The sequence below is a fragment of the Myripristis murdjan genome, chromosome 16 (assembly GCF_902150065.1).
Source record: "Myripristis murdjan chromosome 16, fMyrMur1.1, whole genome shotgun sequence".
Classification (NCBI taxonomy): Eukaryota; Metazoa; Chordata; class Actinopteri; order Holocentriformes; family Holocentridae; genus Myripristis; species Myripristis murdjan.
In genome coordinates this window covers 30,366,218-30,379,336 of record NC_043995.1, presented here as the reverse complement: position 1 = coordinate 30,379,336, position 13,119 = coordinate 30,366,218, and the positions used below count along the sequence as shown (strand labels likewise).

The following is a 13,119-nucleotide window of genomic DNA, read 5'->3' as shown; positions in this document are numbered from 1 at the left end:
GTGCTCACAGGCAGGACTGTCACAACACTGGAGCCTGACTGGCTGACAACAGCAGCTTCTCTGAATTCAAATGAGGTAAGCCTGCTGATGCTTTCCAATTCAAATGCTGCAAAGCGATTAGGTCGGCCATAAAGTGAGGGGTGCCAGTCAGGGCCAAGTGCAGTTGTGAAACATTTCCTAGAGTGTGTATGAAACTGTGAAAGGGGAAAAAAATAAAAAATGGGTTTTGAAAATGTGAAGAGCTCTCAGACTATCAAATTTTAGCAAAGTCTTCAGATCAGCAGAGTGGATGATAAGGTCTAGATTAATTAGAGAGACAGTGGAGCATTACAATTCAAAAGGCACTGAGATCTTAGTATATTACATCAATAAATATAAAAAAATGTCCAACTTTCAAAATTTTATTACATGAATTATGAAATGATAAAGCTTGCTCTTCACAAAAGGTGATGAAAAAAAACATCTTTATTAAGATGAGGTCTTTCAAGGAGCAAAAGGAAATAATCATTCATTGGAACTTGTGCATGCGTGTAGCCCCCCTTTACAAATGTCAGAGCTGTGAGAAATGTTGCAACAGGAAGCTTACTGCCAATAACATGATGATTCATATGTATGAGGATGTTGAGACAAGCCGTTTATTGATTAAATCTACAGTCGTGAAACTAAGAGTTTAATTGGTAAGAAATGCCAGTAGAAGCAGCGAGGCCACACCTCTCACTGCACTCAGTTGCTTAAGTTCTCCACAAAGAATTCATTGCAGGCGACAGTCAATGCAGCGACCAGAACGACAAACTCCTGGAAGTCCACTTGGCCGTCGCGGTTTTCATCCAGGTCCGTCATAATCTTCTCCACCACCATCGGGTCCTTGCTGGCCTGGGAGAGTGCATGTGAAAATGAGGCATTTCACGCGTTTCACCACTCCTTTGATCACATGCAAATGGTTCTGGTGCTCATGTAAATTGGGAAACGGACACATGTCTAGCAAACAAACGTACTGCACTTACAAGGGTGCGTTTCATGCTGCACAGTTGATACGGCAACCATCCGACAGGCCTTATCAAAATGTCAGCCCATAATGATACTTAACTTTAACTGATCTGAGGGGAAATTGAGACATCCCAACAAAGCAGGATATACTTAAGCGTTTATTTATGCTTTACACTGTGGTAGATGAGATTAAATGAATTTGTTAGTCATTTAAAGACTGTGCGCTGTGGATGGCATGCATATCAAAGGCTGTGGAAGAGTTATTTGAGGAGGAGCCCTGCCACCCACAGTGTGACTGGCAACTGGCAAGTTTAGCTTAGCTGTCTCCCATTTGGCACTCTGTTTTCTGCATCTTTGGCTCTGAATGGCGACTGACAACAGGGCTGCCAACATGGCTGCCCCTGTCAAATGATGCATTAAGACAGATAATTGACTTTTTAGCTCCTCTCTGAGTTTAAAAGGTGAGAAATAACCCCTAAAACGTCTTGCTTCGCCAGCAAGCGAGCATCAATTACTTCCAGTGAATTTGAAGCATACAGTAGTTTGTGACAAGCCGCCACACTTAAAGGGTAGGCTGACTATTTTTGCAGCCCAGGCTGTATTAAAGTGTTGATTCTCATCATCTATAATCCTCACTGCAAGCTTTAGAGACAAGACACTTAGCACGTTGCTGCAGTTTCTGTCTCACCTTCACAGCCACCTGGGGCAATCATTTCAGCCCCCAAAAACCCATTATAAATGTCCTTTTGGAAAGTGGGATTTTTATGTTTATTCACTTTTTAAAATGACTGTTCATTAGTACATTTGGTATTATTTTTTGTAACAACCACTATATATCCTTAAAAGTTTGTAAACTTACAAAAGACTTTGTGTATGCAATTTAGTGCATGTTTTTCATTAAAAATGGTGAATAAAATGTGTTTGGAAACTCAGTTTGCAACCATTGCATCAGTGGTCAGTTTCAAAATGTGTTCAACAGTACTGTGAATTTCCTGTTTTCAAAAATTATTGCATTTATTGGTGTTTGAGAAACTGGCTCAATTGCTCCATTCAGCTATGTTGAAACAAGAAACTGTCGCACAGTCTAAGTTTGTGTTGTGTGTGATTGTAAATGATGGGATCCGACATTTAAAACCAGCCTGGGTTGAAAAGGTACCATAACCATCCTGTGATATTAAAGACAGTTAAATTTCTGAGGGTCATGTGCAGTTTATCCTTCCCCTGGAAACGTGCAGACCATGAAGAATACTCACTGCCATGAAACAACTGAGTTCCCCCTGCAGAAGATTCTTCAGCTCCGGTTTGCTCAGCTTGTACTTGTCACCCTCCTTTGAAGAATAGGAGTGGAACACTTTGATGAGGCTTTCCATTGCGGTTTCCAGCTGGGAAGTCATTTTTCTTCTCTACAGCGAATGCCTGGGAAGGGAAATTCAGTCGCAATCAACCACATAAATTGGTGTCACTTGAAAAGAAACCGTCTTTCGAGTCTGGAAATCACATGAAAATGGTATTTTGGTAGCATCTGCTGATAATTCAACATTCACCAAGCCTATTTCTGGTTGAAACAGGATACCGGGTCAACACATGGACCTGTGGCTGGTTCATCAATTGGACTTTTTATGCACACCATACAAAATTTAATTTTGGTACAAAAAAAGGCCAAAATTTGGCCTTTAATGTTTATTACTTTACAGGCGAACTCCCTGTATATTTTTTAATCATCTCTCTAAAACGTACCCATGCCATGCCTCTGAAAAAGTTGCACTTTAGGTTAAGGACAGCTATGCAGGTGGAGCCGAGTCAGGAATTATTGAAGGAGTTAAAACAGTTAACATAATCTAACCTTACACTTGCCATTCACCTACAGACATCTGAAACGCTGCTGCAGCGGGGGGCGAGTTGTTTCACCTCCAAGCCCATGTCCCGGGAGGACAAAGGACAGACCCCCCACAGGGCAGGTGGCATTGCTATCGGCAGCAGAGGAACTAAGATTCTGGATCATATATTACATAAAGCAGCTGAGCCTCCTTTTAGGATTAACTCACTACACAAAGCCTCATCATATGGACTGGCAGATTGATGATTATTAGCTCTGCTGGAGGGACATGGTCCCATCAATAATGCAGAACTGGTCTATTTGGTGTTGGGGTGTGTGTGTGTGTGTGTGTGTGTGTGATGAGCCCAGCTACCAAAGTGACTCCAGGCTTCACGTTTGCTTCAGCTCATGATATCCTACATTACATCCCTGAATGATGCCCAGCCACATTCAGCCATTAAGTTCAGATGTTTTGCTATTAATAATGTATTCCAGTCATGATCAGTGAGCCAATTAACAGGCTCCGGGTGCCATCACCTGAGGCAACAGCTGGTATTAATTAACTTTCTAAGCATCAAGCGCCCATTTTCTGACAGTCTTTATAACGACTCGCCTTTACATCAAACTGCTAATTGATCACATATTTCTGAAAAAAAAAAAAGAAAAAGAAAAAAATGCAAGTTTATGCTGAGGCATTAAATATTTTAAAGAGAAGAATCTGATTTTGAAATGCAAGCCAATGCATCGTCCCCCTGCAGATCTGCCCGCTCTAATCTGCAGCTTCTCGACTTAACTGCTGCGCAAAACTGCAAATGAACCCAAACTGCGGCCGGGAACTCACCTCACTGCTGACGCTGAGAGCCGCCGGGAGAAGAAGTGGCTGCAGCCTTCATGTCGCCGGTTATATGGCCTCTCAACCGCGTGAAATAAATCACAACCAGGCGCCTCCCTCCGGGCTGCGGGAGCATCACCTGCACAGGTGAGTCACCTGACCATGTAAGGCCACGAGAGCTGAGCCCAGCCCGAGGACACGTCACCTCAGACAGACAGCTGATGGAGGCAGGGCTGCTCTGGACCCGCTTCTCAAGCCTTTAATCATTATTGTTATTTTAATGACAGGATCTCAGTAGCAGGGCAAATCGGACTGGATTAGAAAAAGTAACACTGATCATTCAAATTGGGATTTGTGCAACCCAACAGGCTGTTTCTGTGAGATTTTCTGCCCCAAAACTGGAAGCCAGAGATTGAAATATTCCTTATGACAGAGGGAAAAAATAGTGCAGAGTGTATTTCAAGACATGAAGGGCATCATATAGACTATATAGACATTATAGGGAGGATTAAACATAGGTGTTCATTATTCACATTTTACTAAAAGAGCAAAATCTTCAAAGCAGTCATCTCAGAGAGAGATTTATTTATTTTTTTTAAAAGGGGCTTTGAATTTTTTATGAATGAACAGTTTACAGAGAAATGACAAGGTTTGTTTTGAATTATTTAGCCATCCAATGAGACTTGTAAGTTTGTCTTTGATATCGTCTGCATGTGTTTTATTTATTTTCATCCGGTTCACTTGTGTCTTTTTGGCCTGACAACATTTTTAAGACTCGGCCCACAGATCACTGACCACACAACGGTTTGACTTTTCTAAACACTAATGCATCTAACCTCTTTATCACAGGAGTGAGCTAGAGGGTCAAATCCCCACAGCAATGGACATTAATTGGAAAGGCTTTGGACTGTTGAGGTGCCCTTGAGCAAAGCAGTTAAGCTGGTTGGATAACTTGTTTCCAAAAGTATTTATACTCATCAGTGTCTCAAAGCTGAGCGATGCAACTTTCGACCACTAGTTTTGATTCTGGTGCTAGTGAGCACATGAGTAGAAAAACAAGTCACTCAAACATGCATGAATCCACAAACGCAAGTTTTTTGGGAGATATTTTGTGTGTGTGCAGCCTTACCTTTTATTGTGCAGTACCAGCGGTCTGAGCACTCCTGGTTGTGACCGAGACGGGTGGCAAAAACATGATTTTACTGCTGAAAATGCTAATTTGTGAGAGACGGGTGGTGCACGGCTGAGCAAGTAATTAAAATGTAGACGGCTTACGGCTTAGTGCAGTATCCAATAGTACAGTTTTTTTTTTGTTTTTTTTTTTTGATAAAGATGACAAATATGATTAAAATGTGATGTTGCAGAGATGCACCAATCTACCAATCATGTAGACCTCTCCACATTGTCATTATCTTCAGTGTTAACATCTATTTTTTTACAGTGAAAATTAAAATTCTGATGAAAAAAATAGAATAAGTAAATTAAAACCATGATTCATGTGAATCATGCATTTTTTTGGGCCATATCATTCAGCCCTAGTGGGTTGGGTGACAAATAATCTAGCCATACTGTCGATCCATCTATCATTCATTCAAACAGGAAGTTACTTTGCCAAGGATGTGTGTGGTTTGTGTGTGACAGATTAGGGCAGAAAATGAAGTAAACCTTCAAAAATATCCACAAAACACCACAGCAGTTCCGACGTTTCATTGTGTTGCATTTTAGAAGAAGTAGCCTAAATTAGGCGGAGCAAGAAGTTAAATTAAGTAAAGTGCTGTACAAATCTCAATAAAAACCAACCCTATCATCACTGAACAAGGAGACAGTGTTGATGACTTGGAGTGAGATTCTCTGAAACCAGCTCAGGTAAACTCTCCACATCGCTCTGCCAGCCTCTCATAGACAAACAGGAGATAGGCTGAGGCTCCGCGGGTGTCCTCGGCTCACATCGACTGTCTTTGTTTGCTGTCCATGTTAGTGCTTGCTGTGACTAATGCTTTTGTGCTACGGTCATTGGCAAGTCAGGCAGATATCGTGTCCTGGACGATAATGCAACTGAAGTGGCAGTAAAAGTAAAATGCAGGCCGGTCACGCAGGATGCAAAGCTCACCAGGTGATTTACATTGCTTATCGCCGGGCGGCCGGTGGATATTTGCATGCTTCTTGTTTTACATTTCACAAGTACAGGAGTGGCCGAGCACAAACCACTCAGACAGCACATCACTCTGCAAACAGCACGGCACAGAAAGGCCTTCTTAACAAGACGACAGAGCTGTTTGAATCATCTTTTTTTTTTTTTTTTCTTGCTTTCCACTATGACCACACATGCTAATATACACTCTCACGTCATTAGGTCCACCTGCACAATCTAATCCAATTCAATCCACCTGTTCTACCATAAGGTTTCCTTCTCTGCTGCCTATAATGCTCAGCTTTTCTTGTTGTCACAGTAATAGAGGTGGTCATTCACTTCTGTGTTTGGCATTGAGCTCATAGTTAGTGCTGCTGTTGGACTGGACTGCATTTTATTGACAGCTGTTTCCACTATTCTGTCCTTCCTAAGTTGTGGAAATAGGGGGGGGGACAAAAAATCAGAAACACCACTCAATATAATGTAGTCCAGTACAAGACCTCTGCAAATTACAACCTTAATAACAAACATAGAAGTAAACTGACACATTCTCCACAATGTCAACACAAACTGAACATTATAAACTTTGTTAAAAGGTAGAATTTATGGCAGAGCTGCTGACCTGAACTGCATTAAACTGTACAGCTGGAGCTGATTAAGTGACACTGAGTGTTTATATTGTACTGTGTTTATTCTTACAACAAGTCAACAAGTGAAAAGTGAAATAATTCCCCGTGTTGCTCGAACAATTTGTTTCAATTTTGTCACTTTTTCCCCAGGAAAGTTCAAGAAACACATTATTGAAATCAAGTGAAACTATTTCACTGCCACTAGGACTGTTTCTTTTGACCCAGTGACGATGTTCACTAGATATGCACCTGTGTGACCTGAGGAAAACTCACTCACCTTTTGCTTTAGTGTGGGAAACCAAAGCCTCCATCTCTAATTACCTGATAGAAATCCCCAAGTGGCACAGTCACCCACCAGAATCACACTTTTGCTCATGGGTAAAAAAAATACATTTTTATTTGGTCGCACAATTATAAATCAATAGTAAAATGTTACAAAAAATTTTCAATTTTCCTGCATTTTCTGGTTGTGAAATCAGAAAGACTTAAAGAGGATATTAATAGTAAAACATTATTCAAGCTCTGTGTAGCAAAAGTGCACTAGTAAATGTAGAGCAGGTAGACAGCTGCAGTACTTAAAAACACAATCATGTACATTTTTTTTTTGGATTCAGAAAAATGTGTTTGATGCCATTGCATAATTCATTTCACATATACAATAAGGAGGGCTTGAAGTTTAATCACTGTCACTCTTCTCATCATCTGCCAGCTCTGTAATGGAGATAACATCTCTCTCTCTCTCTCTCTCTCTCTCTCTCTCTCTCTCTCTGGGGTAATAAAGGCGTCAACTGGAAAACGCTGAAGCATTCGAGGGTGGCATCTACTGGCCATTTACAAGCTGTGCCGTACATATGTAAACTCATGACATTTATCTTTTCAGAGAGACACTCAGACACTTTCTGATCCTCACCACAGTCAAAATGTAGGATTATGACTTTTTATGATTTTTTGAAATACTTGAAAGACCTCAATCAAAAAATGTACAAAATATTGTTCAAACAAACAAACAAACAAACAAAAAACATATCCATTGTGGGACAGCTCTTTAAATCTTCATACTGTCTCAGTCACACTGTGTGCACAGGAAACCTGCAGTATATTCTTTACAGTAATAAAAACAAGGTTATTTGTAATAACGTCGTAACAATATATCCATACCAGGCTGCACAGCAATTGTTACGGCTTTTCACTTCAAACTACAAACTTTATTCTCAAATGGTGAAGCCCTAGACGAGTATACACATACAATCAGATGGTCTGACAACACTAGACCTGAATTTAAAGAAACACACCGAGCTGTGGGGAGACCGGCCAACTTTCCTGTGAATTAATGATGACATTATGATCCCAAAAATCATCCATGTGTCCCTGGTGGACTGTTGGCTCCAGGGAACAACAATAATTTGGACATACACTATGCTGAATGATTATAAGTGACTAATATTACTGAAAATAAGAGGGCTGATTTTTTTCTTTTTAGCAACAGAAACTTGTTTGTCGCTTGAACAATATGCCCATGCAGTCATATATTACCAAAAAAGGGATTATTTTTGGAACTGTGATGAGCAACCATGCATTCATCAGCTGTGCTAGGATTGTTTGCTCCCCTCACCCACCACCCTCACTTCCTGTGAGAACAAAATAAATAAATATATAATAAAAAAAAATCACACTCCAAGTCTGATGACAGGGAGAGCTTTCTAAATCTGGTCCCTAGTAGCTCAAAACAGCACACTGTTTTGTCTTATAGTTATTGGTAAATGTCACCAGTCTCCCACACAAAGCTGCCAGACTGGAGTGCACGTCATTTAAGATGAATTACCATTTGAGTTCCTATTTTCTCACTTTTGAGATAACTCTAGTGGCCGACTGTCACTCAGCATAGTGCACTGCATGGAGCACCAGAATGAAATGATGTATTGGGCATCCATGGATGATTTTCATGTTGTCATCACTTGACAGGTAAGGCTGAGTGATGGGCCAACCCCCCAGAAACTCGGCGGCTTCCTTTCAAGTTTTAGGATTATGTGGCTTGTGTGGCCTTTGATTTCGCCCGGTGCATCGCACCGCATGCGCCTGATCATCGGTGATCTAATACCTCACCAGGAATGTAATGGACTGTGTTCCCTTCACGGCGTGGCACCTGTCACCACATTGCCCTGGCACCTTGCTTGTTATCCAGAGTGCGACATGGGAGATCTCATTTGAGTCACCGAGTTCGTGGCCTTTCAGCGCCTGTCAGCAGGGCTCTCGGCCTCAGTCTCTCAGAGCGAGTGCGGAGCAGAGGGCATCGGCTCGGCCCTCAGGGATAGCATGACAGAGTGCTGTGGGCGGCGGAGGGATCATGTTATTCTCTATCATCATAATGAGACGTTGGCTTTTGCTCTCAGTTTGGCAAACCCCACTCTGCCACAAACACGAGACAAAAGGTTACCTGAGTTCAGGCCTTTGCTGATAAAGTATTGATGGATTTCAAAGTAATCATGCAGTTATGGTAAAATCATTATCTTTTTTGCTTCTTGGTCACGCAACTGCCACAGGGATTGGCCTCAGATTGGTCATCTCATTCTCATTCCTCTTGACATCCTCTTTTCGGAGTTGTTTTTCTCCGTCTACCTTAGCCTGCCTTGTTGCTGGCCTCCCATCCTCCACAGGAAGCTCTATCACAGATTCAGCACCCACTGAAGAAGTTATGCTTTTGGCACTGTGCAGCCTCTCTCTCGTCTGCACTGGCTTGCCCAGAACGCTCCTAAGCTGTTCCCAGAAAAATGCCTGCTGCTTGACTTGCTGGGGCCACTCCAGATAAGTCTTGGTACTCAGCATCTTCTTAAGCTTGCAGTATTTGCTGGGCAGAGAGTTGGGATCAATGGGCTCCTTTACCACCAGGATGACGTCGCTGAAGGTCTTTCCCATGGCTCTCTGCTGGGCAAAATACAGCTCATAGTTGCACCACTCACTGTTTACAAAGTGGCGTGAGAGGACAAAGATTACCTGAGGATAGAGAAAAGAAATAAATTTACGTTGCATTTCAGATATAATATTTACCAAGCAATGGGATCGGATATTGGAAGTAGGTGTGTATAACAATGTACAAGTATGTAGGTCACCGCTGTCGTAGAACCATGTATGTGGATAGAGGAGATATTAAAACTGCCTATTACTCAAAAATTAGCTTAACAAGAAGTATTTTCCCAAACCTTTGTATTTATTTGCAAAAAAGGCAGGCACCAAACAGTAAATATGTTTTCATATAGCAGTTTTTTTCAGGCAGTTTATTCCTGTTAAATATCATATTTAATGTCAACATCAATACATGCTAGTACCTTTCGGCTGTTTTCAATGTTCTCGATGATGTTGTCGATGATCCACTTTCCTGGCATGAAGTCCCTCTCGTGAATACAGAGACGATAGGGGTTCCTGTTGTTCTCCAAGGTGGGCAAGAGCTGGTCCCTCACCCACTCTGCATCAGAGTGGCTGTAGGATATGAAGGCGTGATAAACAAAAACCTCTGTTTCCCCTGTCATTTTTTCCTTGTGGGCTCTGTATTTGGCCCGGATGATCTGATATGTGGCTTTGGTGTACCATGGGATATCAAAAATATAGCAAATGACCATCAGGATCAAGATCACCGCCGCAGTGGTGGCAACACAGATGACGATGACCAGTCTGATATCACACGCCACGCGTCCTGGTAAGTAATTGGAGATGACTGTGTTGAGAAAAGCCTCAGGGTGGTAACACTTAAAGTTCTCAGGCCAGTCGGTGAGGTTGACCTTCCCTGTTGACATTGTGTCCTCGATAAAAGCATGGAGCTCACAGGTGCAGTGGTAAGGGTTGTTCCCTGCCCTCAGGCGAGACAGTTGAGGCATATCCTGGAAGGACTCCATGCTGATGAGCCCAAATGAATTCCCATCCAGAGCAAGTGACTGCAGTGACGGGCTTTTCCAGTGAGATGGGATGTACTTGATTTTATTCCCACTAAGCAAGAGCTCTTTGAGGTTAGTGGCTTTCTCAAAATAAGTCATGTCCAGCTGATCCAGGTTGCAGTAGGAGAGGTCCAAGAACTCCACCGTGGTGGGCAGGCAGTGGAGGGCTTCGCTCACAAACTGGTTGTGATGGGCAATAACCCGACTGATGTTTTGCTTCCAGACGCAGTCCCGACTCTCCTCAGCAGAGCCAAAGTTGTTGTTGCTACAATCCAGCACACTGAGCCGCTGGAACTCCCTGGTGAGGGCCGACAGATCCTTCAAGCTGGTCAGGGTATTGGTGCTCACGTTGAAGGTGTGAAGATTCGGCATGGTGCTCCTGTACTCGCACCGCTGGTTGAAGATGAACGAATTCTCCAGTCGATTATTGGAGACGTCCAGAACCTGCACGCCTTCCATTTCAACCCAGGCGTCGCAAGGCACCGAGTTGAAGTACACGTACTGAATGGACAGCTGTCGGATTTTGTTGAACCAGGTGAAGCGCCAGTCAAACCGCAGCACATCAGGATTACTGATGTACCTGCAAGGGATGGAAATTTGTCGTGTTTCAAATTGCACATGAAAAACAAATGCTGTGTGCTCAGCATCTCTGTATTCCATTCACTTCCCACAGTAAGTAAAACCGTGAGCTTATCATAATTACAGAGTTACTATTACTATGCATTATACTCATATCAGAAAGTTATTTGCCGTACAATAATCTCACAAAAAATCTGCACCTGGAGGTACCTTATATTTAATGCCATGTTGTTGTTTTTCCCATCATATATCCTAAAATAATAATGGTAACACTCTTAAATTATGTTCATGATACATAACTCTGTGAGACCATCTTTTCAAGGAATTGAATTAACATTTTCTACATTTCAAACTGTAGTATGAACTCCTCAAAAAACAGGAAGCTACATACCAAAGATCCAGTTTATCCAGCTCCAGATTTGTTATGCTGGATCCTGCTCCACTATCCACAAACGTAGGAGAACGAGCAAAGTCGATGTACTGGAGCGTCAGCCTTTTGATAGGGGTGACTTGCAAGTTCGTCAAAGCCATCCGCAGGAGATTCTCATTGAATTTACCTCGATGAAAGATGAGCCGACGGGCTGTAATATTTTCCAAACCCTGGAAAATGTCTTCGTCTCCTGTATAGTACATGAACTCGAAGAGGTTGCGGAACTGGATGGTGCCAAAGGTCTTGTTGGCGAGGTCATTCAGCATGTGCGGGAGCGTGTTTGGTTGTTGATCTATGGCCATGTCAAAGCCCATGTTCCACGTCTGAATAACTTCTAAACTACCAGGCTCGTAGTAAATTAGATTGGAGGAGCACTTTATAGCAAAACCCTGCAACTTAATGTTCCTCAAGGGCTCAAAGTCTCCTTTCTTTAGACCCATCACCAGAGGGCCACCCATGGACAAAATCTGGAGTTTGGAAAATTTGGAGAAGTCGGCAGCCAAAGTGGCGTTTTTGTAAAGGTTGTTGGACATGAAGAGCCTCTTTAGGTTGGACAGGGGCTTCAGAGCTGTGGCAGGAATTTCTTCCAGGGAGTTGTTGAAGATATCAAGATGCTCCAGGAACGGGTTGTATGTGAAGGCATCGTCGTCGATACGGGAAATATTATTGTACTGCAGCTGAAGGACTCGAAGCTGAGGGAGGCGGCGGAAGTCATTGACACTGACAGCTCGAAGTTTGTTGTAGGAGAGATCGATGTCCTCCAGCGTGGACGGGAGTTGTCCCCATGGAACGTGGTCCAGTTGTCTTCCAAGGCAGTCTGCAGAGCGGCCGGTGTTGTGGATGCGACAGGGTCCTCCTTCAGTGTTTGTGGCTGGAGACGGAGCCGGAGTTGTGGATGCCAGGGCTCCAGCGAGGAGAGCACTAAAGCTCATCAGTCGCCAAATCATCTCGACAGATCTACAAAGAAATAAGAAAGGGAAAAAATGACACGCTGCCCTTTTCTTCTGTCTTTTGATGTATGATGAGAGGGAAAGGACAATGAACCACATTTGTGCTGCCAATTCCCAAAAGAGAAGTAGTGACTGGCAGCAACACCAGCTTGCCTCAGCAGCTCGAGCAGGGATTTCCGTTCTATTCTAATTCAATTCTTCCTATTTTCCACATCTGCTCCCTAAAAACTTAAATTATTACTCATTCTTTTATTCTTGGGCACACATGTACACTCTCTCTCTCTCTCTCTCTCTCTCTCTCTCTCTCTTTCTCCCCATCATTTTACCTCAATCATAAATAAATAGTTGATGCAATCACCTGGTTGGGACTGTCATTGCCTCAAATGAAAGCCAGCTCTTACAACAGCTGACAGCACAGAAGAGGATGTGTGCACAGTCCTAAATTGCAACACCGGTGCATAATCAGATCTAATTTTGGTAAAATGCATGATTTCTTTCTGTCTGATCAAAAAAAAAAAAAATCCTCAGGAAATTCACACTGTTCAGGTCAGACAAAGAAACCCAGAGAGGATAAAAATAAAACACTTTGCAGAAATGAAGCTGACAGAGGCATGGATGCCATTTCAGAAGACATGAACATGTATATAATTATTTTTAGGTTATAAGATGTGTCTCTGCGTGTTCTGTCTCGTAATAAATCCCCATTAAAACATAGAGGAGGAGGGTTTGCTTTTACAGAACAACATGAACACTGATCAGATTCAGAATTACTTTTCTTGCCAAGTGCAATAAACATGCACTGGAGTTTGTCTTAATGGTATCAGTGCAGACACATGAAC

The 13,119-nt window shown here is 42.5% G+C and overlaps 1 protein-coding gene across 1 annotated transcript; it reads right to left on the bottom strand.

Moving 5' to 3' along the window:
• Nucleotides 1-395: 395 nt before the first annotated feature.
• On the bottom strand, nucleotides 396-12,287 carry tlr18 (toll-like receptor 18). Its single transcript, XM_030073177.1, has 6 exons — nucleotides 11,292-12,287; nucleotides 9,719-10,901; nucleotides 8,923-9,386; nucleotides 8,768-8,801; nucleotides 2,241-2,390; nucleotides 396-873 (listed from the first exon to the last, which is right to left on the bottom strand). The coding sequence occupies exons 1-6, from the start codon at nucleotides 12,275-12,277 to the stop codon at nucleotides 724-726; spliced, it is 2,967 nt and encodes a 988-aa protein (XP_029929037.1). The 5' UTR covers nucleotides 12,278-12,287; the 3' UTR covers nucleotides 396-723.
• Nucleotides 12,288-13,119: the final 832 nt, after the last annotated feature.

Coding starts and splice junctions, on each gene's coding strand:
- tlr18 (XM_030073177.1), bottom strand. CDS start 12,277: ATGATTTGGCGACTGATGAGCTTTAGTGCTCTCCTCGCTGGAGCCCTG. Junction 9,387..9,718: donor ACATTGAAAACAGCCGAAAG/GTACTAGCATGT, acceptor CTCTATCCTCAG/GTAATCTTTGTCCTCTCACG. Junction 2,391..8,767: donor AACTGAGAGCAAAAGCCAAC/GTCTCATTATGA, acceptor CATTCGCTGTAG/AGAAGAAAAATGACTTCCCA.